Below are 26,225 nucleotides of genomic sequence, written 5' to 3'. Positions count from 1 at the left end.
TAGGGCTCAATGGGAATGGGTAGGGCGCTAATAACGGGCTCGCGAATAGCAGGCATGTTATTAGCACCCTGGTCCCTTAGCAGGACCCGTAAAGGACGTGTGGTCAGACCACACATCCTTTACGGTTCCCGCTAAGGGACCTTGGAATTGGGCGGTAAGGGATTACCGGCACCTGTCTCCTTACCGGTGTCCGGTATCCCTTACCGCCCAACTTGTAATGACCCCCAATGTCTAAGATTAACATACATTTGCTGAGATCAACAAAAAATCGTATTGAAAACAGTGATTTGATGACCTTTCGTATAAGATACGTGTATAACATTTCTCGTAACACATGATTGTACAGTAGATATAATGTGTTATTTTGCATGCCACTGTCATATAATAACAATAAAAAAAATGTGCATTTGCTGCAGAGTGTATGTTAATGTCAAACATTTCTTTGTTTTGCAAAAGCCAAGATATATCGAACCTCTCGACCGATGCAGTCAGTATGTCTGCATTAGTTCTGGATGGATGCTGTACAATGTATCAAGAAACTGCAACAGGAATGTGGAAAAGCCTGACTGTGGGTTTCGAGGCATGCCAGTTCAAATTAACAGTGATACCTGCTGCCCAGAATGGGAGTGCCCCTGTAAGTGTTTGTTTTATTTTTGTATCTCTCTGTACACACTTATAAACATACACATCTATTATTGTTTCATTATTTTACACAGCTCAGATTATCAGGTATGCCTGACACACACATTGATTGTGTACCATTGTTTTAAGCCTACCTCTTGATAAAAGCAGCTTTTAATTGGACAATGATCTTTGGGAAACCAAGTGGCACAGTAGCGGTTGTGTCATAGCGTGGTAAAGGAATTGTTTGATATATTCATATAATGGGTACTTTCTCTGTGAAATGCAACTAATTTAGTGCCTTCTTTTGTATAATTGGTCTTAGACAAGCCAGTGGATGAACCACTAAGTTCTAAAGAATGTGATGTTTCTTAGCAGTTGATCTTGCAAGTCTGTGGGCACTATTACTGAAAAATGATAAGTGATCAATGAAACCAATCTCCATCAATGCATATAGTGAGCCATAAATTATGCAAAAACGGAAAAAGGAGATTTCCAGTTTTGGCCAAGAGCATCCATAGTGACATGGGTCAGTTCACATGCAACTCACATTTGTGCAGAGCCAATTTTCTGGTCAATTAGCAAAATCATGTTCACGCCGAACCAAAAATTTAACTAAGCATTTTAGAAAGATACATTCAGAAATAAGCACACAACAAAGCTACAAAAGTGTGAGATAGACTGCCCAGAATTACCTTCATTTTTGTTAGGATAATGCTACTTCAGTTACAATAGCACAGCTCTCAATAGGGCCAACCATAACAAGAACAAGATTTAAGATGTTGTATTAGTTTGGCATTAGAACACTTGACTCATGTGCATTGTTTCAACATATACACATACATGCATATCCTTTCCACTGTATTTACAATATTAGTTAGGCATTAAACGTTAGGCATTACACATGTCAATTTAGATTTTGTATTTGCTTACAGATATCGTTTAAACTTGATGCAAATTATTTGGTGAAATGGCAGTTGGAAAGCAGCCTCAGCACGCCAAATCAACATATTGAAAGCTGTCCAGCACACCACAAATATTACCATGTAACTCCAACCAGAAAAGAGCTATACTGGTTACCCTTCCAAGCTTGCATCGCATACAGGTCAAGGACAAAACAAGCTCTATTCTAACTGGCAGAATAATTACCATCTCTAGAGGCTCCTGCAGCACCAGAAGTCCCAGCATTACCATAATAGAGTCTATGGGCCTCATTAAGAGTTTTCCGGTCTGGAAACAAGGGTGCGGTAAGCTCCCTGGCACCCTTGTTTCTGGATCGGCAAACTGCTGCTGTGCTGTGGCCACTGTGCCTGACAGGTCTGTCCCTTAACAACAGTGCCAGCGCTTCCGGGTCCCCACTCCCATAGAGTCCTACAGGACTCTATGGGAATGGGGACTTACATTTTACCTGCGCCTGACTTGTTAGGCTGCCGGAGTTGTAATCTCCCGGTGGCACTGGGAAGTCAGGTACCGGTAAAATATTACGAGTTCGGCGGCAACCCGCTTGCAGCACCGGCAGTGTTACCTCTGGACTCGTAATGAGGCCCTAAGACTTGAAAGAAGGAAAGAACCAGAAGCAGGACATCTCCTGATGTGCACAGATGTTCCGGAATAACATAAACATGAACATTCTGCATTTAAAGGAGGAACTGATGAATCTGATCTCCAGGGAACGTATTGTTGCCTGTTGACTCACTGATATCACCTCTTCCTCCTCTCCACCCACCTCTCATTCCCCTGTGGTCTCCCTGCATACTCCCTATTTGTGAACAGTGCTCCTTTGCTTAAAATGTAAGTTTACTCTATATAAATCCCTTACATACACAGATACATACAAATCAAAACTTCTTGGTCTGTGTGTCATGTGTGGAGAGAAAGATGGCTGTCTACAGGAAAGATCCAAGTTCAACCATAAATCAATTAAGCCAGTAAAGAATTGATGAAGCAATGGCATGTTATGGTGAGTCAAAGGTTCTCATCACCTTTTATATGGAGGAAAATGAATCAGAGTGGACTTGGGCAGTCTGACAGATTTTCTTTGTCGACCCCAGAATGTGGAAAGAGTAGAATTTCCTGGGCTCTAATTTTCCCCAATTATGTGGTAACCACAGTAAGGGTGCAGAAGAAGGAGGCTGACACAAAGTTGGCATGCTTGGGGCTAAAGACTTTTATTAACCAAGAAAACAAGAGAAAACCTATCTATTGTTAAATCCTATCTCCTGACCAAGGCGTCGGTGGGAGCTTGGAGATAAGGGACTTGGGCTGCAAGGCCCCGCTGCGCAACTCCAGCGGGAGCAGTGAAGACACTGACACACGTGTGTTGCTGTCCTGCCCCGGAACTGCCCTTACCGTCCACCCCTGGGTGCGATCCCCTGACTCCCATCGGGTTGCTCACCTTCTTCGTTCGGCACACCCAACTCTGGTTCACTCGGCGGTTCTTCCACTCTGTCGCCCATGGTCATTCCGCCTTCCGGGTGGTTATGTTCCTCCCCCATTGGCGGGTCCACTTCTTCATCAGGTTGTGGCTCGCCGTCCGTCCATAGATCTTTTGGTACTGCCTTGAACCAAGACGCGTTTCTTGTTACTTGTCTTTGTCCCCTCTTGGCTGTTATCATAGTCCCATGCCTATGGGTTATGGTCCATGGGACGGCATCGTATTGGGTGTCTAATTTCGACTTTGATGGGTTTCTCATCATTACCACCTGGTCACCAACTCAGTGGTGGGACCTCTTGGCGTTCCTTTTGTTGCTCATGTGTTTGTTTGCCACGGTCCTCCTTAGTTCAGTGCGTGCCCTGTCATATGTGTCCGTGCTCCTGCTCGGGTGGTGTGGGATGGATGAGTTTATGATGGTTCCGTACATTATGTCCGCCGGCGGTATCCGTGTTGTGCTGTGGGGTGTTACCCTGTAATTCCTCAGGAATCTGTATAGGTCCACTCTCCAGGGGCTGCGTTGACACGCGACAGCCGCAAGACTTTGTTTACTGTTCGCATGAATCGTTCAACATCGCTGTTGGCCTGCGGCCATCTAGGCATTATGTGGAGGTAGTGGATGTTGAGTTCTGTGAGGTACTTCTTGAATTCCTCTCCTTGGAATGGTGGACCGTTGTCACTCCGAATCCTCCTTGGAAGGCCGTGAGTTGCAAACATTTTCTCCATTGCGGTTATGATTGCCTCCACTGCCGTGGAGTTGACGATTTTGACCTCGGGGTACCTGGAGTGGTCGTCGATCGCCACCAATAGGTGTGTGCCCTCCTGTATCTTGCAGAAGTCTATGCTGATGGCGTCCCATCTCGAGGACCCTCGCTCCGCTGATAGAATGGGCTCGGGATTGGGCAGCGCCCCCGTTATTTGGCATGGGAGGCAGGTGGTAATTAGCTGCTCCACCTTTTCATCGATATGTGGCAGCAGTGGTGGGCAAATCAGTTGCCATCCAAGCGTGTGCTTTGTGGGTTGCTTCGGATGATTGGAGGAAAATATGAAAACATTTTTTTTTCTTTTTTTTTCTTCAGGTGGGGGTTTGTGTGCCCCCACCGTGATTCCAAAAATTTCGCCCTTGCCAAGGGCTTTGTGTGCTGGGTGGCGGCATTGCGTGTGCCGTTCTGATCGCTTCCCTCGTCGCCACGGTTAGATCCTATCTCCCGACCGAGGCGTCGGTGGGAGATTGGAGATAAGGGCCTTGGGCTGCAAGGCTCCGCTGCACAGCTCCAGCGGGAGCAGTGAAGTCACGGACACATGTGTGTTGCTGTCCTGCCCCGGAACTGGCCACGCGGAGTGGTGGCGGGGCTTTTATTGTGAATGCCTTATGTCACCGCGTAGCGGGACGTAAGGCGGATGTAACATCTATCCCTATTACTAAGAGGGGTTTCCCTGCCTCAACTAAAGATAAGGTGTTTGTCAGGATAGATGTCAGTTAACTCAAAAGTGTCCACCATCCTGTGTCAAGAAAACCTTACCTCTGTCCCTTACTCTAGAAACTCAAGAATAAGGCAGTACTCTTCCAGTCCCAGGAGCATGACTCCCTTCTCCTGGGTTATGGTTTGTTGAAACAGTTCCCAAGCCTTAGAACAATTGAGTGTCTCATGCGTTATCAGAGGGAATGGCTCCCTTCCCTTGATAGTAAAGTTCCAAATAATACTTTCTCATGGACCAGGAGAATATCTCCCTTCTCCTGACGTACAGTCTCAGATAGCCCAGGGGAATGACTCCCATCCCCAGACCGTTTTGGACTTTACCGCCTGTCCGGATTACCAGGAGAATGTCTCTCTTCTCCTAGTATCTTGGTATCAGCTCCTTTCCCTGGTCTTCTTTCATTAGGCTTCACACCTACAACACCCAATTCTGAGTGCTAGGAGAGTCCGAAACCCTGGCTTCTCTTCTTCTTGATCTGACCGACCTGGTTCACTTCCTTGCCAAGTAATATCACGAGGAAGATGACCTGCATCACTCTATTGTTTCAGGTCCCAGACCATGGTTTCTCTTCTCCTTTGAACTAGCCTACTTGGTTCACTCCCCTGCCAAGTACTGCCACAAGGAAGATGACTCAAATCTTGTTTAGGGTCCCTGACCCTCCTTTGATTGTCAGTGGGTTTATCCCCGCCACTGTTGTGAGGGACTCTCCCTCTCTAATTCTCTTTATGGTGCTTAGGGTCCTCAACCCTTCCCTGTTGGCCAACAGGCTTCATTTCACCACTGCAATGAGGAGGAGAAGGTTTTAGGCTTTCTGCCCCTGCCGTGCCACCCAAGCATTATGGTTGCAAAGGGGCCTTGGGACAACTACATGTACCCTCATGGTAAGCTGCCATGCATCCCCTCTGGGTCTCCCATGCCATCCTTTACCTTATTGAGATTTTGGCACATCGCCAGGACTTTCTGGGATGGTTGAGCTTCTCTGGCGTCTTGCTTTCCCTGTGTGGCAAAATTCCCAGACTCTGTACGCGTTCCAGCCTTCTCTCGACTCTGCTGGGCAGCGATCTGTTTCTGCAGACCTTCTGATCATCAGACGCAGCAGACTCCCAGCATCCTTAGAGCTCTTTCCCTCTGGATCAGAGATGCAGGTTTGTATCTCCCGCGTTCGGTGCGCAGCACACCTGCAGTCTTCTGCAGCTGCCAGAGACCAAGTGTTTAGTCCATTATCGATTTTTATACAATGTTGCCAGCAGTGTCTGGGTCATTGCATAAAACCTTTGTCTCGTTCACAGCTTTCATCTTCATTGCTCTTTGGGGCCAAATTGTCCCAGTACTTGGATTACCTAGGTTCCTGTTGTTATTCTCTGCCTCATTATTTTTAAGAACCCTGAGGTACTCTGCCTTATAACAGTACATAGATCTACCGTCTACAAAGGGGTTAGCCGAGGAAGGAGAGGCTAGAATATATGGGTGTGTGATGTTCTCATAAGGGCTGTACCCTAGATTGTTGTTCTTATCCCCAGAGGGGGAATTCCTCCCCAAAAGATCCTCCTGCATTATACCACCCCCCAGGGGGACTATCGGGTAGAGGCCTCACCTCCCTGTCCTCATGGGAAAGGGCTCCCTCTCAGGGAGAAGTGATGGCAACTAGTGAATCATCATACCGCCTAACCATGCAATCAACCTCGATCGAGAAGAGGCATGAAGAAGACTATAAGTCCCAGCAACCCCATGATATGAAATGATAGGTTGTTTATAACGAGCTCAATACCCAGAGGTTTCTAAGCAGGGACCCAGTGATCGAACCTGTGTTGCTCCGTGTCGTCTTGCTTCCAAAGCGAGCACGTTGCCCCTGAGCTATCCTCCCGAGACCATGGGACCTGAGGTTGCATGGATCATGGAACCGAGCAGGATTTAGCTAGCCTGAATAAGAATATGAAACAGGATGAGTTATGGATCAAGAAGACAAGCTGCAGAGGTTTGCTTATCCTGTGAGTGGTGCCAAAAGATGAGTTAATTCCTGTATGCACTTTACTGGGCAGCAGAGACACATAGATCCAACAGTTAGCACCTCAAACCAAGATGAGGCTTGAGACGGCACCCTTTTTTAAATCTTTGTCTTGTTAATCACCACTGGAACCAAACTCTCCTTACCCAATAAACCACTGCTGAAGAGCAAATATGATATCAATCAGAGATGTAATTGAAAACACAGTTCTATCAGCCAGTCAGAACAGAGAAGCTCAGTGAGCTGAGGAAAGAGCCAATCAGGTCACAAGAAAGCCCTCAGCCTCAATGGATGTAAAGGAGGCACCATGCAGTCATTTGGTGTCCTGGACTCAGGGGAGGTAGACACACCTACTTCTCCACCCTGTCTGGAAGAGAGATTGCTACCTGACTCAATGTGGCCCTGGACAAATGCTTGCTAGGAAGAGCTGGAAGATCCTGGTACTACAAACATAAGAAAGGAGAAAGACTAGAAGTTATTGTTTGTGATATGAGGTTGACTCTGGCCTCTATCAGCTAGGAATGGAAAGCACTATTGGAGATGCCTGTTGGGATTCTGAGTTCAGTGGGGTGAAGTGAACCACAGTATCCAGTAGAAAAGGACACAGGAGAAAGCCTGTGACAGCAAGACCTAATTGATAGGATGTTAGAAGAAACCTAGAACATGGATTATAAAGACCTGTTGAGAGGGTGCCAGGAGAAATCTGAGTCCTGTGAGATAAGCCTGCGAAGAAAAACTAAAAACCTCTGAAAGAGAAAACCGACTGAGCATAACTACCAGTGTTGTTAGCGCTCCTGGGGAGGGCTGGGTGTACGGAGGGGGGCTGAGACCCTGTACAGTTTTGGATTATTTAGTATATTAGGGTTGGGCATTACAGTGATAGGTTGTGGATCTTTCTAATGGACGGAACTTTGAATATTGTGTTGTGCGTTCTAGGATTATCATGGGGGCTAACAGGACAGTTAAGATTAGCTTTTGGGGCATGTTAGTTGGTCATCTCGTGAAGACTTTTATTTGGATAGCTTAGGGCATACCTGGAGGGGAAAGTACTGTTTATGAATACAGTCGGATTTTCCTTTTTTTAAACCCCACTTTCAAGTTTGGAACATATCAACCTCTTACTTTGTATATTTCCATCCATGACACATTTTCTATAGCTGTTCCTTACTGACTTTTAACCAGGTCCCCCAGGGCCCTATAGGTGTATTATCCACCCCATTCTGAGACCTCCAAAGAAAAGTTTGGTTGAACATGAACTTTGTTTTGTCTCCTTGCTTGGCTTCCTCACAATGTCCGCAGTGCAACAGCAACTCTACCGTGGGTCAAGAGGCCTGTCACAGGAAAAGTAATAATCAGTTGTGCAGGTGCCTGCGTTAATCTAGAGTAACAGTCACCCCTCTATAGTTAGTTTTCATACAACTTTACAAAACAAATAAAGCATGTTTTCCTCTGTAACCTTTGTTCTTCGTCCATGAAAGTTAACCAAATTTGGCATGCAACTGTTCTGGCCAGATCCAACACTCATATCAGATATAGCAGTCAGCAGTGGTGGCTGGTGATTTGTTTATTTTGAGGTGGTCTAAACATTTCCAATGAGTATACAGGAGTGGAGTTTCAGTGGCCGTGCACAATCCATTAACTGTTTTTTTTTAAATTGGTTAAAATGGTGTATTTCACAGCACATTTTCTGTGAAAAATTGGGTAAATGGCCAGATATTCTGGAATCGGTTTGGTAAGGTAGGACATGGAAAAATCTATTAGGTGCCAAGTCACCAACAGTGCACAGGAACATTTTTTTAACACATTTTAATGATCCCTTTGCCCATACAGCTCAGTATTCTCTCAGTGTAAAAAAACATTTTCATGATCACTTGGCCCCTACATGTCCATATTGGCTGCACCAATATATGCCAGTACCCCCATGTAAGAACAAACGCCTGTTTGCTTTGCCCTTGATGCCAGTGAAAAATGTCATGCCACAGTAAGAAAACATGTTCTTGCTGACTGAACAAATGCCCTCCTTGAAAGGATACTCTTCATGTCGGCTTTGTCCCTGTCATCAATCAATTAATCAATATGTTTAGCAGAATACAAGATTTCAGAAAACAAACAACAAACATATTTAAAAGGATGACGATGTTAAATACAATAAAAATGCATACATACAATTAATATAAAAATACAATTCCTCAGGTACAATTCTAGACACAATTTACAATAAATATAAGAATACAATTCATCACCTGTAGTTCTATAGTGCTTTATAAAAGGCTTGAAGAAAACAGACTCCAGGCTATTAACGGGTTTCAACATTAAGTAAGAAATAAATTGCAGGATAACATTGTAAAAATCCTGTATCTCTTAAAACATGTAATCATTTTCTATAGTTAATATGTGAGTACGCAGGAGAGAAAAACAAGAAATGCAATCAATCTTCAACATCAGAATTACACGTTTTGTATCTCTGTTGTAATGCTTGTCACGATCTAACCGCCAAAACAATGAAAACATGCTCTGGTGATAGGGGGTCTTTCCATAGTACGATGGTTTGATAATTTTCAAAGTCTCTCTAGAATTATAGGTACAGTGCTTGAAATGTGGTCATAAGTCTTTGTGGACAAGTGAGGTCAAATGAATTATCTTATGACAGTATGGATGAGCATTGATTCTAGTAAACATATTTTGAACATATTTCAGTCAAGGTATTTCTTCTGCCCATTTCTTGGATACACAGTAACCTATTAAAAACTGAGTTAGTACAGCCTTGGTGTTAGCTCAAAAACGCAACCACTTCAACACTGGTTCAAGGATTAATTAATCTTGTAAATTTTGCAAAACAAAATCCATATGGATCTCATAATTTGGTGTGGATATGAGACACCCTAATCATTTTTTGAAAAATAGATTTTCTGTCATTTGAAGCTCATGTGCATTTAAAACCCCATAGAGAGGCACCATGCTTCACAACAGCTTTAGTTTTTGCCGTATAAATCTTTATAATTATATTAATTGGCTGCAATTTACACATTTTTGTAAACCGAAAGATCCCCACTATCGATTGTTTCGTCCTTGCAGCCTGCTAGCCTAGGTGTGCTTTGGGTGATAACTAAAAAACCAAATATTCCGTGGTATGGGGCAACCATTACGGTCATACTCTGAATTATTTTTTTCCTCTTACCCAGCAAACACACCAGTATTGCCGATTTTAACGTATTCACTTGCAGGTCCAATGCATTCATAAAAGCAGTACATTTATTTATAATACATTGAAGAGCTCTTGGGGTATGAGCAAGTAACACAGTATAATCCTCATACGCCAAGACTGGTAGAGACATCTCTCCGATTTTTGGGACATCTGCCTTACATCCCAACAGGCCATCATACATTACACATTATATAGATATAAATAGAAAAGAAAAGGGGCCAAAACACACTCTTGCCTCACTCCAGTTGGATTGAAAACCATGGGTTGCAATGACCTTAGTGTCACTCATGACACATGCCTCACTATCCCTGTGAACAATCATTAGAATGTCCACAATGCCTTGGGGACAGTTAAAAAGCCTGACTACCTGTCATAGTTTATCTCTGTTTACTTTTTCAAAAGTGGTGCTCAGGTTACAAGAAAGCTAGACACATTGGCTTCTCTTTGATAAATAAAGAGGGTACACTCAATAAATAAAGGCTTACTCCCTGTTCCAGTGTCCCTAGGGTTGCCTGAAATCTTAACTGGATCATAGAAAGAACATTATTGTCGGCTACTCACTGTTCCAACTTATTTAGAAGACACCTACCAAAGATCTTAAAATTATTTAGTATTTAACAGTAAAATAGATCTATATTCCATCAGACAGCTCCTATTTGCCTTTTTAAATATTCATACAATTACTGCTCATTTCCATCAGAAATTTGGCTGTTTTTGGCTGTTTTTAGGACCGCATTGAACAAAATTGTCAATACAGGAGTGATTAATTGTACTAGTTCCTGGTAGAGATCCACCAGAATTCCATAAGGTCCTGGTAAACTATTATGAGAGTGCAATTTGATTGCGCATATCACTTCCTTTAATGAAAGCATACACTGAGGGGAAGCCTTGTGAGAGACATTTATAGAAAAGTCAGTTCTCTGATTTATTTGACAAAAGATAAATTCTTGGTCATATTCTGGTGCTTTACGTAAAGTTAACAATTTTCTAATCAAACCTGATCTGATATCATTACCTCAAGGCCCGAAAATACTCGATTATATAATGAGCTCTCAGTCACAATGACCCAACAGTTCTTTGCGTTTCCCTCTAGGTGCAATAGTAACATGCAATAGTAAGAAAACATGTTGTCGCTGGCTGCAAAAATGTACCCCCGCCCCTTGAAATAAAACACACCATAATGCCTTTGCCCTTACGCCAGTAAAAAATGCCATGCCACAGTAAGAAAATATGTCTTTGCTGGCTGCACAAATGATCCCCCATTCAAGAACACTCATTGTGTTGGCTTCTTTCTTAAGCCAGTTAAATATTAAATACCACTGTAAGAAAATGTCCATGCTGCGGCACCAGTGCCTCTGTGCCTCACACTCACACATTCATACCCATTCACACACACAGTCACACAACCATACAACTTCTCTCTGTCATTCACAGGCGCACCCATAACATTACCACTGCATTCTCATTCACACATGCACGCACACCCATACACAACATTAACACTGAACTCTCATTCATACGCAGACTTACACAGACATCTTCTGGCATGCATACACGTATATATACACATTCTCATAGGCACACAAAAGAAAAAAAATGTCTTACCTGCTCTGCTTCAGCTCCGAACTCAATGTTGCTTCATCTGCTCCTCGGGTGTCCAGCTCCCACGCACCATGCATGCTGGAACGAAAAAGAACTTCCTGGATCATCACATCAATGTCGACATTGGAGACCCTCCATTTCGCCACATCAGAAGGCCTCATTGTGTGGAAAGTGCAGTAGTGCCCATACACCCATTAGGGCCTGAAGTTCCACAGCCTGCTTGTAGAATGAGCCATGCACGTCTGGGGAAGCAAAACAACCTGACCTTGCATGTCTCGTTTCTCAAGCACACTGGGGAATTGTAAATAGAAATGGAAATCACGTTCACCTAATTTTGTTGGGTCTTCCAAAGTCGGTGACGGGCTGGTGCCCTAGTCCTCATTATGGATGAGCTGCCACTGACATTCAGTCAGTCAAAATATATTTATATGAATTAATTTATTAAACATTACAGTTACATTTATAAAATACATAACCAGGTAAAATAAACCACACAAAATCCTGTCATCAAGATATTAAAATACTTCTTTCTTAACCTTAATACAGCTTTTAACTAATGTTCAAGACTCCAGCAAACATCATAGCCCTTTGCTTGCAAAAAGTGAAACAGTGCCATTTGACAGTTTCAACATGTTTTTTGCCTTGTAATTTCCAGGGGGCCTACGCATTAAGCTTTCTGTTATATTTCTTATATTGTTAAAGGAACTTGTAGAACGCAACAGCCACCAAAAAGGCATCAGAGCACTAGAGACCAGATGTAACAACCGGAGAAGGCAGACAAAGAAAAATTAGAACAGAAACGCAAGGACAAATGATTGTCTATTTCACGCAAGGCGAAAGGGAGAAAGTTCCAGGCCTTTGCAGCCACCGAAAAGGACTGTCCACCAACGCAGGAGTAACGTATGCAGGGGACTTGAATGATTAAAGAAGATTGAGAGCGGAGTGCTCTCGAAGGAACATAAGGGCAGAATTTAGACTGAAGAAATTCAGCGCCTACCTTATAAAAAACTATACAATACCCAAAGATTTAAACAGCACACATTTCTTAACAAGGAGCCAATGTAGCTGCCGTAAAATGGGACTCATATGAGCACCATAGAAAAGATGTAGGACTGCCCATGCAGCCATATTCTGCAAAGGTTAGAGCCTATGAGTCAGATTGGCTGGTTGAGCCAGATAGAGCACATTACAGTAATCAATACCGCTCCTCACCAGAGATGACACAACAGGGGCATGGCATTTAGAAGGAATAAAGGGAAGGACCTCATGAAGGGTCCTTAACTTAAAATTACCAGTTTGACAGCCAGATCAGACATTGAGAGTGAGGTAGAGATTCTGATGCCCAGTGTCATGATGCCTACCCCCGGGCATCCAGACCAAGTCCATCAACCCCGGAAGCAGGCATCATGTTACCTGGAGCAAACCCAACAACCCCTGCTAGGGGCTATCGGGTACAGTCCTGGCGCCTATGGCGCCAGGCTTATATGGGACATCAGTCCTGGCACCTATGGCGCCAGGCTCATATGTTAAAACTTACCTGATGCAGACCATGCTGCTAGGGATCCAAGCATCCAAGCCCATGTGAGGATTGAAGGGACTATTTTATTTTAGGGACTATTTTGTTACTCGGGTGTGACTGTGGAGGAATACTTACCTGGGACTACTTTGAAGGCTATTTAAACCACGCCCGAAGATCAGCACATGCTTCGCGTTATTCTGCATCCAGCAGCGTAACGCTCACCGTGTCTGCAGTCAGCATCCAGCATCCTGCCACGCCCGACTCGATTCCGGAGCACCTAGAAAGAAGGGAAAGAAGAAGAAAGGTTACAACAAGAACTTTACTGGATTTCTTACCTGATTTCGGATTCAGCGCATCTTCGAACCAGAAACAGACTTCATTTTAAATGCGTCGCATCGCCAGCAGCAGCGCCGCGCCATACTCACTGTTCCTCGCAGCATCTCTACGATCCGGTGCTGTCTCCATCACCTGGTTGCCGCATTCCAGCGCCTAAGGGGGACAAGAAAACAACAAGGTGAGCCAAGGGAACAAACAAGGACAATCTCTTGCCACCATATGCTTACCTGATTTTACCGCGGGAGGTATTATCCACCAGCACGCCAAATCTTCCTACGCTGCACCTGCAAGAAAAGAGAAAGGAGCGAGTTAAACCTTGGCATCATTTACCGGACAGTGTTACAAAACACAGAATCTTACCTGAACGCTTTCAGCTGCCACAAGACGATCATCTTTTGGGTCTAAGCTGCAAAAGAAACAAGGAATTGGACAAGAGTGATTAATCGGACATTTTGAACTCATTAGAACTATATACTTACGGCCTTTCGCCCGGAGGTTTGGAGCCAAGATTTGTCCAGAACTCTTCCAATATCCTCAAGCCAGTGAAGTAACTGGCCATCAACGCGCTCCTGCATTCTTCGCAGGATGGAGAGCTCATCATACAAAACTATAAGGTGAGCTTTGTGAAAGGGAATGTCAGAAGCGATAAGTGGGGAGGCAGTGAGGTGTTAATACTCAAATCCACAGGTGGCTAATTCCCTTTCCCCGTCTTTAGGAGACTACTTCTACGGGTCAAGCAGGCAAAGCTAGGTGGGCCAGTCCAGTCAGTCATCTCTGCACTACGCATAACGTTGGTGGAGACCGAGGCTGTCCAGTTCTGCTCGACACTCCTGTGGGAGCCAGGTGAGCGTAACACCCAGATCTTTCACCAGAATGGCAGTGAAAAAAGTGGGGGGACTCAATTTACATTCCAATTGAATGTGGTGTCACCAGAAATTAGCATATCAAGGTGCCCTCTGAAAAATGTGGGGGGACTTCTGAAAAAAGTGGGGTGATGCTGTCCTCCCGCATGTACCCTTGCAGTGACACCAGAAATGGCCAAGACTGTGGGGCCAGAAATCCAGCATCCAGAAGCAGGTGACTCAAACCTACCATCAGTACCTCTGTCTTTTCACCGTTCAACTTAAGCCAGTTCTTGGTCAGCCTTCCACCCACGGCCTCCAGGCAATGCGTAAGTCGAGAAGCCATCTCAGGCCGAGACAGATCCAGCCGTAGAATGATCTGTATATCATCGGCATAGAAATAGCACTGAGAGTCATGGGAATGAATGAGACTAAGTGTGGCTGGATATAAATGTTGAAAATGGTGGGTGACAGAGCGGAGCCTTGAGGAACTGCGCAAGACAGAGAGACTGGTTGAGAAGAAAAGGGAGAAAGAAAAATAGATTGTGTGGGACCTGACAGAAATGAAGAGAACCAGGTAAGTACCTGGCTGGACAGACCTGCAGAAGAAAGTCAGGCAACCAGGGTTGGGTGGTCCACGGTGTCAAATGCAGCCAAAAGATCTAATGAAATAAGCACCCCTAGCCTGCCCTGGTCAACCAGACATGCAAGGTCGTCCAGTACTAAAACAAGAACTGATTCAATGCCCCTGCCAGGGCGGAACCCAGACTGGAAAGGGTCAAAGAAAGAAGAAGATTAAAAAAAAGAGCCAAGAAGAAGAGAGACCAAAGATTAGAGGAGCTTCATAGGAAACAAGAGAAGTGAAATAGGATGGAAATTGGACAGAACCGCAGGATCAAGAGAGGGTTTTTTAAGAAGGGGATAACATGTGAGTGCTTCATATTATTAGGGATGTGACCAGATGAAAAAGAATCATTAACTGCTACTGTAATCGAAGAAATAATATCCAGTGAAATATCATTAACGATAGGCAGAGGGATAGGGTCAAGATGAGATGCAGATTTAAGCCTATTATTGGCAGATAAGATATCTTGAGAAGAGAAAGTTGGGAAAGTAGACCGGGATGCACTAGGCCGAATGTCAGTACAGGTGGACTTAGGTGTAATATGATGGAGACAGGAACTGTTGATTTTTCTCTGAATGGTGGTATTCTTTTCATCAAAGAAAGTGGACAGAGAGTCACACAGATCTTGCGAGGTGGTAATACTGGAATGCAATTTGGCAGGTGAGGAAAGCTACTGAACCAAGCTAAATCGAGCTTTAGGCTGGTTAATCACACTCTCTACTTACTATAAAAAGCTTGCTTAGGAGACAGATTGGCCTTCTGATAGGTGGCTGCGGCAAGGCGAAAGGGAGTCTTATCATCCAGCTCATAGCCAGTTCTCTATATCCTTTCAGCTTGCCTACGTAGGAGTCTGAGCAATTTTAAATCGTCATTAAACCAGTGTTCTGAAAGACGATTTTTTGATATACAGCGTTTAAGAGGAGCCAAGGAATCGGCTGCTCAGGTTTTCAAGATTTGTAACACCAGGGCTCAAGCCGAGGGTACATGCTGGTGGACAGCGTCCCCCCACTTTTTTCAGAAGTCCACCCACTTTTTTCAGAGGGCACCTTGATATGCTAAATTCTGGTGACACCACATTCAATTGGAATTTTAATTGAGTCCCCCACTTTTTTGTAGGATTTGATCCCATAATGGCACACACCTAGACCTTACCCAAGTTTGGTCCACACTGAAAACAATTTGTGAATTGTCATAGCCAAACTAGAGATATTCACCTAAAATATAAAAATATATCTATATATTTATTTTTGCACCCCAAAATACATACACAACCACACCTACATACAAACATGCAAACATAGACCTCCCTCTCCACCACCTCCCTGGATCACAGACAAACACACAAACAAACACACCCACACCCACATAACCCCCCACCCCGACACACACCCCACTCGACCCACTGATGAAAATGCATAGAAAGAAGTCATAATAATCAAGATGTATCTGCAAAATATTCTATGGCAACAAATCCAGAATAATGAACATACCACTCCCAGCCCCACCATCACCCCAGGATGAAAAATAACCTGGAAATATGGCATTAAATACGATTTATTTTCAAAATGTTCAATGTCCCAAAATGCACTCTACATGCTAAGAAGAAGACACCATACAACAAATAAGTATCCAATTAAACCAGATGGGCAACATATTAATAAAAGAAGTTTTCCCATTTTCCATTGTCTCCCTGGAAAATGTGGCGGCCATTACTGCAGATGTTGAAGACGGCTATACTAGACATCCCATGATCTCACATGGAGGCACAAATGCATTGATTGACTTTTCAGCAAGCTTTGTCAATCTTCCTGCTCATGACTGTGCTTCTCATCTACGATTTCTGAGCCACAAAAACAAGAAAAGATAACATAACATGCAATGTTCAACGTCAATGCCCTTGATGTACACTAGATAATTCCCACCTACATGCAGAATATGAACATTTGGCACACCATCATGATGTCCATGCCACCAGTTGTTGAAGTCGAGTTGTTCCATTAATCCAAGTCCCATGTGCATCATACAACACTGAGATTAATTCATCCAGGAGTCACCAACAATCAACATCGTTCATAACCTGTCAGCAACTTGAGAAAAATAATAACAATTTGGGGCAGTAGGAATTATATCATGACACACTGTGCCAACACATGAAAAAATAATTGTGGAACATAGAATAAACATTAACAACCACACAAATCCACACTCACCTATCCTCACATGCCAAAGTATCTGTGCTGCAAGGTGTGAAAAATGATTACGAATACACAGAAATAATACATTGAAACATACTGTACTTTCTGTTTATCTCACAGGATATGTAAACATCTAGCCTACTCAGGACTTATTCTGATTCTGATCATGCCATGGGTAAGTAAAATGCATGCACAGTAAATCATGTCCTCCCAGCATACATCCATGGATAGAGTAGTAAATGTATAGGCATACAACTAAATGGGCATAACATCATGCACACACCACATCACACACAAACCCTACATCAACTCCAATCGGAAAGGACCCTCATGAACTGCATTCATGTATGCACATCGTCACAAATGCACATGCCTGTAAACAGTGCACACATGCACCCCCTCACAAACAAAAATCATTCTCAACATGTACTACTATCCAATTGGTAAACACTGAATCTGTAAACATAACAGAAAACAAACATTTGTTACAGGTTCATCCCAAACCAAAGAATGATCCGAAACACCATAGCACCCAGGCACAATAATAATGCATGTACCATTTGAAAAACATCCTGAATATAAAGATTACTTTGCAAAATATACTGATGTTCAACAAATGGAATGGGAATCCCCTTAGCATACTGCCAAACACCCACAAATATGCATACATACGTCACAAGTTGATGCTGCTCTGAAAAAGGTCTGAAACCTCACAGCGCTGTTAATTCCAATAGGTAAACTCCAGCAAAGAAAAAACAATCAACAAATAAGTTATCACACACATGTTTATTAACTAACATACATGTATTTACATAAAAAAACATCTTCAATGCCCCAGAAAAGAACAACTGCCAACTTCAGAGGCGAAACACTGGATAAACACCCAGCACAACAGTGCCACCACTTAAACTTGCCCACAGACCACCCAAAATGCTAAAGGCCCCCTGTGAAGTTCCCATTTACAAATAAAAATCATCACAGTCAATAATAAAGGCAGCTGTGAAAATACACACATAGGGGGTCATTACAACCCTGGCGGTAGAGGGTTAATGGGGCCGGTAGAGCTGCCAGCCCCGTTAACCCCCTACCGCCTCATTACGAGTTCCGCTCGCGGGACGCCTGAGGCGTCCTTAGCGGGTCCCGCGAGCGGTCCAGTATGCTAACAACGGGCCCGTTATTAACCGGCCCGTTGTTAGCATGCTCCCTATTCCCATTGAGCCCTATGGGGGATCGAATGGGAATGGGGATGGGTTCCTGGAATGGGGAAATACCGGGCCCTCCAAGGTCAGAATGGCCCCGTACTTCCTCATTCCAGGAACCCGGACCCGGTACCCGTAATGGGGGTAGCCATGCCGCAAATAGCGGCATTTCTACCTCCAAGGTCGTAATGACCTCCATAGTCTTTCATTGCACATGGAAAAGGAGAAGCAGGACATCAGAAAAGGAAAGAAGTTCAACACACTTCAACCTCCTTTCTCCTAAGGATATCTCAGACACACTCGTTACAACAATACAACTTACGTATCTTATCTATACCAGTTTCTAAGAGGGTAGTGGTGGGCTGGGTCTCTTCTTTTTTCCCAGGAGTTGGTGGTGCTGCTCAGATTACTGTTTCTCTTGTTCAACCACTGTAGCCAGTGTGTCTCCATGGGATCTGCATTGATTATAAGCTATTCATACAGTGATGGTATAACTGGGAATATTGTATTTGTATATAGATATAATAATCACAAGACTAAATTGCTTCATTATTATTGTAGCGTTTCCATGGTACTGACCTTAGTTGTTGTTAACTAAACTAAACTAAGGTGGGTTTTATACTGTTGATTTTACTGTGTAATAGTTGTGTAGCTATTTCGTAGCGTATGATTGTAAGTTGCAATTCGTGGTAAGTGAAGCCATTAAGAATGTGTGAACACTTCACCAAAAAAGCAGCATGGGGAACACTGTGTCCACAAGCCAATGAAACACCATTGGCACTATTGCAGTAATTGAACCATTTGACTACTTACTAAACCTCAACCGGGTAAAATTGGGTGGCACTACAAACAACAAAGCTCTACATTACTAAACATTACCTACAACGTGCATCTATTAACAGAACTAGCATCAGATGTGCTAACACATTTCTGATGAAATGTATTCCTCAGACGTCCAGCCAGCTAAGCAGCATGGGGAACACTGTAGCCACAAGCCAATGAAAAACCATTGCCCCTATTCCAGTAGTTGAACCATTTGACTATTAAAATTGAGTGGCACTACAAACAACAAATCTCTACATTACTAAACATTACCATTACACATGTACATCTATTAATCGAACCAGCTTCACATTTAAAATTACTACTGGGGAAATGTGGCCCATGCCATTCCAGCCAGCTACAGCATCAGCAGGAAATCAAACTGGCAAGAACACATTATGAACCACAAACCAGTACCTGCCCAAAACATTTGTTGAGGAGGCCCTAGGATCCCAGATAGCCTCAGAATTATCAAACTCAGTCCAAACAAGACTCAATGACGGAATGGACAAAGTGCATGGCAAAAACCAGCTTTATTCACATCAAGACAAAGCTGGGACAGCTTACAAGTATTAAAATCTCATTGCTCCCAATATGTTAATAAAAAGACAATTGCTTAAGTATAAAAAATGTGTCATCAATGACATCACAACATGATATCAGTTCACAAAACGTATGGGGAATGGGGATAGGTTAGTGGGTTTGGCTACATATAAATTCCATAGGGGTTAAACATTTAATTGGGTTACAAGTATCTGATGGTTCCACCTGGAACCACTCCTATATTGATAAAGGTTAAAATACATCATCTCTACGGCAAGTAGTTGGTTGGCATACTATTTCATGAGCGGTGTCACACCAAGGATTTTGATTAGTTGACTCCTTAGTAACCAACCTTGCACACTTGACAGGTTGTCAATATATGAGCCAGTTTCAGAGTGGGGGCAGAGAGGCCCATATACTGTTATTCCAATTAAAAGTTACCATCCCTCATTCTTTCTCCATAAGACATGGTAATCCCTTTGTACTTGGCCTTGTGCTGCGATTTGTGTCTATGTGTGATTTTAGGGAGTATCAGAGGTGCCATATCTGTGTGTGCGTCTAATGAATGGGCAGTTTTGCCATGTCTATATCACGTGTGAAGAGACCCGTGTATGACATTGAATTACCTTCTATTCATTAAGGTTTTAGCTAATAATGTGTTGAGGACACTCTTGAGTTAATCTTCCTGCAGTCTTTTGGCTTACTGTTATACTTTACCTGGCTATCGTTTGTGACTTTCTGAAACTTTAATTAATCTAGGAGTATGCTGCTTGCATCTTGGGAACCGCTAACTCGTGCCTTCATTCCACCGTTCCCATCCTCCCTTATTTCCTCTAACCTTGGTACCTGTTGCCAGCTACTGTCTGAGCTCTGCCTGGATATGGATTTTTATGGATTCAGCATTTTTAGCTTTTTCAAGAAGCTTTGAGGCCGTTGCTAATTCTGAGCCATGCTGTGGCTTCCATCTTTAAGAAGATGGCTGCCTAATAACACTTTTGTTTCCATTTTAGCATATTATATTCGCATGTCGTTCATGTTGCATTTACCTTATGCATTGGTCATGTTAGTGTTCTTCATGTTTTATGGATGTTATGTTAGTATTATTCATGTCTAAATGCATATATTACCTATTGTACATGTTCTTCATGTCTAATGCATTTGCTTTTTACCATTACAACATTAGTTTGAATGCTTGTGTCATCTTCAGCTCACATTGTTCCCAAGCCCTGCTGTATCAATAGGGGATAAGGGAGGAAAGGCTGTCGCAGGGAGTAACATCTCTCACCTTTGCTATATTGATGCAGGGGAAGGGTAGAAGCTATGGATGATGTATTCATCTGTCTCCCAACCCTCCCTGTCTGGTTGAGTCCTCAACCACACTCATTCTCCTGCTCAACCCAGACAGGGCACTTTGGTTATCCATATTTTGCTCACCCCCTTAAGCTACCTCCACGTCTCACGTGTTCTTCTTGACTCCAGGTCATGTAACAGCATTCCCCATCAGAATCACAGTTTACCCAGTGCTCTGTGTAATTGTGGAGGTCTCGAGGATATGTGAATTTGTACCTAGGACGTGCAATAGCACTCCCCATTGTTTGTGTACAGGGGAAGTCCTCCATTTGTGTATACTCATGCATGTGAGTATACAGGTTTATCACTATTTTCATTCCCACTGCCTTTTTGGCAGTCTTTTTGTATTGGCTTATTGTTATTCTAAGGACCTAGAAAGCTAATAATAATAGTACCAGTACGGCCACTCATTCTTTAATACGTTAGTCAACCGGTGGATATCCTTACAAACCACAAGTGCTGGGGGAGGCAGGAGGGAGTGCGAAATGCAACTGGACATGCATGAGCCTGGGACCAACTTCAGAGGGCAGCCAGGTAACCAGTGCATGGAGCAGCAGGGGAGAGGAAGAGAGAAATCGAAAGTGAAGAGGAATGTCTTGAGTTGCTTATGGAACCAGAGGTGGTTCTGCTCAAGTTTAAGAGAAGCAGGGAGGCTGTTCCAGAGGGAGGTCCCAGTCGAAGACAGAGATCTGCCCCCATCTCTCTGCTTGGAGAAGTGTCTGACCCTCAGAGAGTTGGAGATGGATGAGCAGAGAGGTCGAGAAGAAAAATATTTTGGAAGAGAATGTTGGAGGTAGAGGGTCCCATTTTCCTCATCATGGGCAGGTGTGCACTTGCATCTAGACAAGCCAATTTCTGAGCACACGCCACCTTCCATGGCCATAATACAGTCAAGGACATACTTATTTTGGAGCGTCATGAGCATGACTGCTCTCAACACTTCCCTTATTGCATTGAATCCTTTGACAGTTGTATTTATTGTCTGCAACAGCTCCTATCTGGTTGTTTGAAACCATCTAGCATTTGAACCTGCCTGTAACCCGGGAGCGAAGAATGATGTAAAGAACATTATCATTCTATCGAACAATTTGTGTTCATCTGGTATGTCATCATATGCGTTTGCTAATTTTATCAAGAAATAGTTGTCTCTTTTTGAGCTTTGAAGTGCTAGAGACCTTTTATTTCTTATATGTGTGTTGATCCGGGCAAAATCATCCAATCTGCATATCCCTCTGGGGCACTACTAGGGCTGGTGCACTTATTACAACTAGGGAGAAAAGGCTTCCCCAGTTCGGCGGGAGCTGCATGTATGCTCTTGAATCACAAGCCCAATAATGGTCAATAAGTACTGCTGTGCCTACTTTCAGCCCTGGCACATCGAAAATATGTTTGCACCCTTTGTTTTCTCTTGCTTTTACTGTGCCTTTATTTGTGAGGCCTAGGGTGCCATTCATCAAGCATACTACGTGTAGTGAGCCTGCTTCATCCTCTACCCACGTTAGTTTTTTAGTGTATATAGTCCACTCTGTGAGGCACTCCTTGTTTACTTTTTGCAAAACCACTCGCGGATGTTCTACAAGGAATTCTGCCTTATAGCCAATCAGCCCTTCTACCCAGCCTTCTCTGGTAAATACATGCCCTTTTATTTGTAACTGGCCTCTCTCCCAAAATCCAGAAATGTCTTTCCCCCGTTTGCTAGGGCATTGCAGAAATTGGTTGTCTTCTTTTATTATTTCCCTCTTCTTGGGCCAGAAATTATGTAACTAATTACCTCATGTTGTGTTTCAATATCGCTCATCAGGGACACTTCTTTTATAAAAGTATCCTCATGTAGAGAATCTGCCTTTGTTACCCAGGGCATGGAGTCACTTTTGCCCTGAAATTGCCCTCTGGTCATGCATGATGTGATGTGTGTAAAACAGTGTGCTACATGTGTGGGTACTTCAGTGGCTATAAATATTCTGGAGGCACTCATGGCGTAGGGGATGAGGAAACATACAAAACAGCTCTCATCAGAAATCTATATCCCCACTCTGCTCATGTGTTTATTAGAGACATGAGGAATATTCTCAAATTGTTGTCCCATGAACCGGTGATCATCAATTACATTTGTTTTTGCCCTTCTACCTGGAGTGCTATGTTAAGGATATTTCTCAGGGGCCATTTCATTTGGCATTACTATACATATTGTACTAGTATCAACATCATGGAGAACATGGAATGCTGGCCTTGCCTTGCTGCATGTGCTATGAGTTGTACTGTGAAACAATAGACAAGATACAAACACATGAAAGAGGAAACTTCTGCTCTCATCATAATTGCAACTGATTCTGACTTCTGCGATGTATGGACCTGTGCATTTGTTTGGGCAACAAAGGGGAAACCTTTTACTTTACTCAACAGTTGCATCATGTTTTAGGAAAATCTTCTTTTTATCACACAGAAATAAATGTCCACACTAAAAAGTGTCCTTTAAAAAACCTAAAAAATACCAAGTTATTTCCTTATACACTCGGAGCGCTCTTCCAAAAATATTTAATAAGACTAACTATTCATGTAGTTATAGACATGTGAAAACCACAGAAGATGGCACTTATTTTTTTTTTTAAATAGTCTTTGGGTGTTGTTCGAACATAGTCTTTGGGACAGTACTTATACAAATAACATCTCTGCACTTATATTTCTTCTCACTGCTGATTGTCTTTAGTCACCGAGTATGTATTTGGCGTCTCATCACCAGCTCATGTGGAGCCATGTGATGCCCTGAGCCTGGCTGATTACGTAAGACAAGTAGGGCTAAAGGAAGGCAGTGTAGCTAACTCTTTTTAAGAGTGTCCTTTATTTTGTTAATACGTTCTTTTAATAGGCCGTTAAGGTGCTCAGAAACGCTGTTTGCTTGTGGATGATAGGCAGATGAGAATGTATACTTTATTCCCAAAAAGATAGTGATGTGCTCAAACACCTCATTTACAAAGTGTCGTTGTCAGAACATAGCACTTCACACACTCACCCTCTTGGAAAAATCTCCCATACGAGGAATTATACTGCTGATACAGCCGGAAAAAGGGTATTTCACTAGTATCATATACTTAAAACCGTAAAAAATTTTAAGCATATCCACATAGTCAATATGCAAATGCTGAAAGGGTCCTGTATGACAGGGTATTTGTCCTCTCACCGTTCTCAGTGTGTGACCAGTAATGAACATTGAACTTCGGACATACTAGATGATTAATAACAAAATTTGCAATATGTTCATTCAAATTAGGGACCAACCACTCCTCCGAATCAGTACGGCAAGACATTCCCTTGTTATGTGTGCTGGATAGTGCAGCTGTTCTAGTGCTACTTTGAGCACCCCTCAGTGCATAACAGGCTTCCCAGTGCTGTCCTGCCACTACATTGCGTCCGTGGGGGACAAAGAGCACCATCTCTTCTTCCACAATTCCGGCTCTTCTGGTGGTGCGACTCCATAATCTGTGCGATGGTTAGTGCATTAAATGCCTCCTTCATCACCATGTTCCGTACATCTGTGCATTTGTTTGGGGCTTTTGCAATATCAGATACTACTGGAAAATATGCTGCCCTTTTTGCATCTAAATCAGCAGCCTCACTGCTGCAGGAAATCATGTCTGCACCTCTGGTGTGCACTGTGCACTTCACTACAGTGATAGCCGATGGAAGGTAAAGTGCATCTATGAGCCTTTTGAGTAATGGCGCATGCTGTACTGGTGTGCCATCTGCGTGCTGGAAGTACCTCCTGTTCCAACATGACAGTCCAGTGTGTATCGCCGACGTCACATAAGCAGAGTCAGAATACACTGTTACTGCCTCGTCCTCATGTTTTTCAAGCACCAAAATCAAAACTACCAACTTTGCCTCTTGCGCTGAAAAATGCAATGGCAATCTTGCCTTTGTTACTATTTCAAATCTGTCATTCTCTCCTGCCTTCACTACTGCTGTTTCACTGTGCCTCTCTCTAGAGCTCTGGTCTATCATTGATAATTACCCCCCTCCTAGGGGATTTTCCTTGTCATGAGGTACGTTATCATAATTATCACTGTAGGTAGTACAATCATGTACATGGCCTGCCTCCTTTACTTCTTCGCCTATGAATCTGGCTGGGTTCACTTCTCGACACCTGATAATTTTGATCAATGAATTATATATAATCACTTCATAGCCTAAGGCTCTTTGTGTCATCAATGTACTTGTGGCCTTTTCAAGGATGGCAAAAAGAGCATGTTGAACATATAATGTAACTGGACAACCCATAGTTACGGTGGCTGATTTCTTAATTACAAAAGCTGCTGCAGCCAATGCTTGCTCACATGGGTAATAGCCTCTCATTACTGGAGCTAAAATCCAACTGTCGAATGCTAATGGTTTATATCCCCTAGAGGTTTTATGTGTTAGAACAGCCATCCTCACTGCTCTATTTGAATGGAAAAATTGAAAAAGTCTTCATTGTAATCAGCCCTTTCCCTGTATGAGTTACTCCGACGTTACGGTCTTACTAGACTGTATGCCAATCGGCCTTCAACATTCCTGGGATAGTTTATCGGAATGCGATCATCAGAATGGAATAATTCACGGTAATTGGAGACCGTAAAAGGACATTCCCTTTAATGTGGTCCTTGGCTAACCACACTTTGGAAGTAGTCAATGATTATTTATACCTGGGCCATCCAATCAGGCCTACCCTCTCCTTTTATGGTGACCACACTACCTCACAAATAATGAAAAAATTGTTACTTATGAAAAGGTTTATTTCAAGGGAGGCCATAAGGTCGAAGGCTTATGTATGATCTACACTACTAGTATCGTACCAGGTATTTTGTATGGTCTTGAAGCCTTGTCCTCTTCTTACTCTTCCTGGTTTGAAAAACTTGAGGGGAAGATTTTGCCTTCTATCCTGGCTGTACCTAAGGCCGTACAAGTGGAGTCTCTGAGGAGTGAACTTGGCATGACATCCATAAAGGCTCTCTAGATGACCCAGTGGAGGACATTTCTTGAAAATCTTCACACAAGTGTTTCAGATACCTTACTGGGGACATTAGCTAGCCACTTGCAGGACAGCATATCCCATGGCTTTTTGGGTGACTTGCAAAGGTCTGTGTCAACCCATCTTGAAAACTTTGGGCTTACCCTTGACCAGGCATTAGCACTCCCGAATTTCCAAGTATTGCTGAAATACAAGACTAAAATTTGGGATCGTTCAGAAAATACTGCTAAACTGTTTGAGAAAAAATGATACTCTCAGTATTGCATGCACAGTTTTGTACATAATACTTGTAAATATTTAAAAAAAAAACTGTCCTCCAGGTCACTTAAAAGGTTCATCACCCATCTTTGTGTTAATATATCACCTACTAAGGAGTATATAGGTGGCTGAATTGTTACTTGTGTTCCACAGCATTTGAAACCAGCAGACATATCCTGACTTCATGC

At 43.1% G+C, this 26,225-nt stretch overlaps 1 protein-coding gene across 1 annotated transcript in view; it reads left to right on the top strand.

Annotated features, from left to right (window-relative positions):
* OTOGL (otogelin like) overlaps positions 1-26,225 on the top strand; it is a 1,792,821-nt gene that overhangs the window by 1,342,484 nt on the left and 424,112 nt on the right. The window contains exon 37 of the mRNA XM_069629328.1: positions 457-634. Within this exon, the coding sequence (XP_069485429.1) occupies positions 457-634 (178 nt within the window). The remainder of the gene's footprint in view (positions 1-456; positions 635-26,225) is intronic.

Source organism: Ambystoma mexicanum, chromosome 12 (assembly GCF_040938575.1).
Source record: "Ambystoma mexicanum isolate Mex_15411 chromosome 12, UKY_AmexF1_1, whole genome shotgun sequence".
NCBI classification, from domain to species: Eukaryota; Metazoa; Chordata; class Amphibia; order Caudata; family Ambystomatidae; genus Ambystoma; species Ambystoma mexicanum.
The sequence above is the reverse complement of the archived record's forward strand: the minus strand, read 5'-3'. Positions and strand labels throughout refer to the sequence as shown.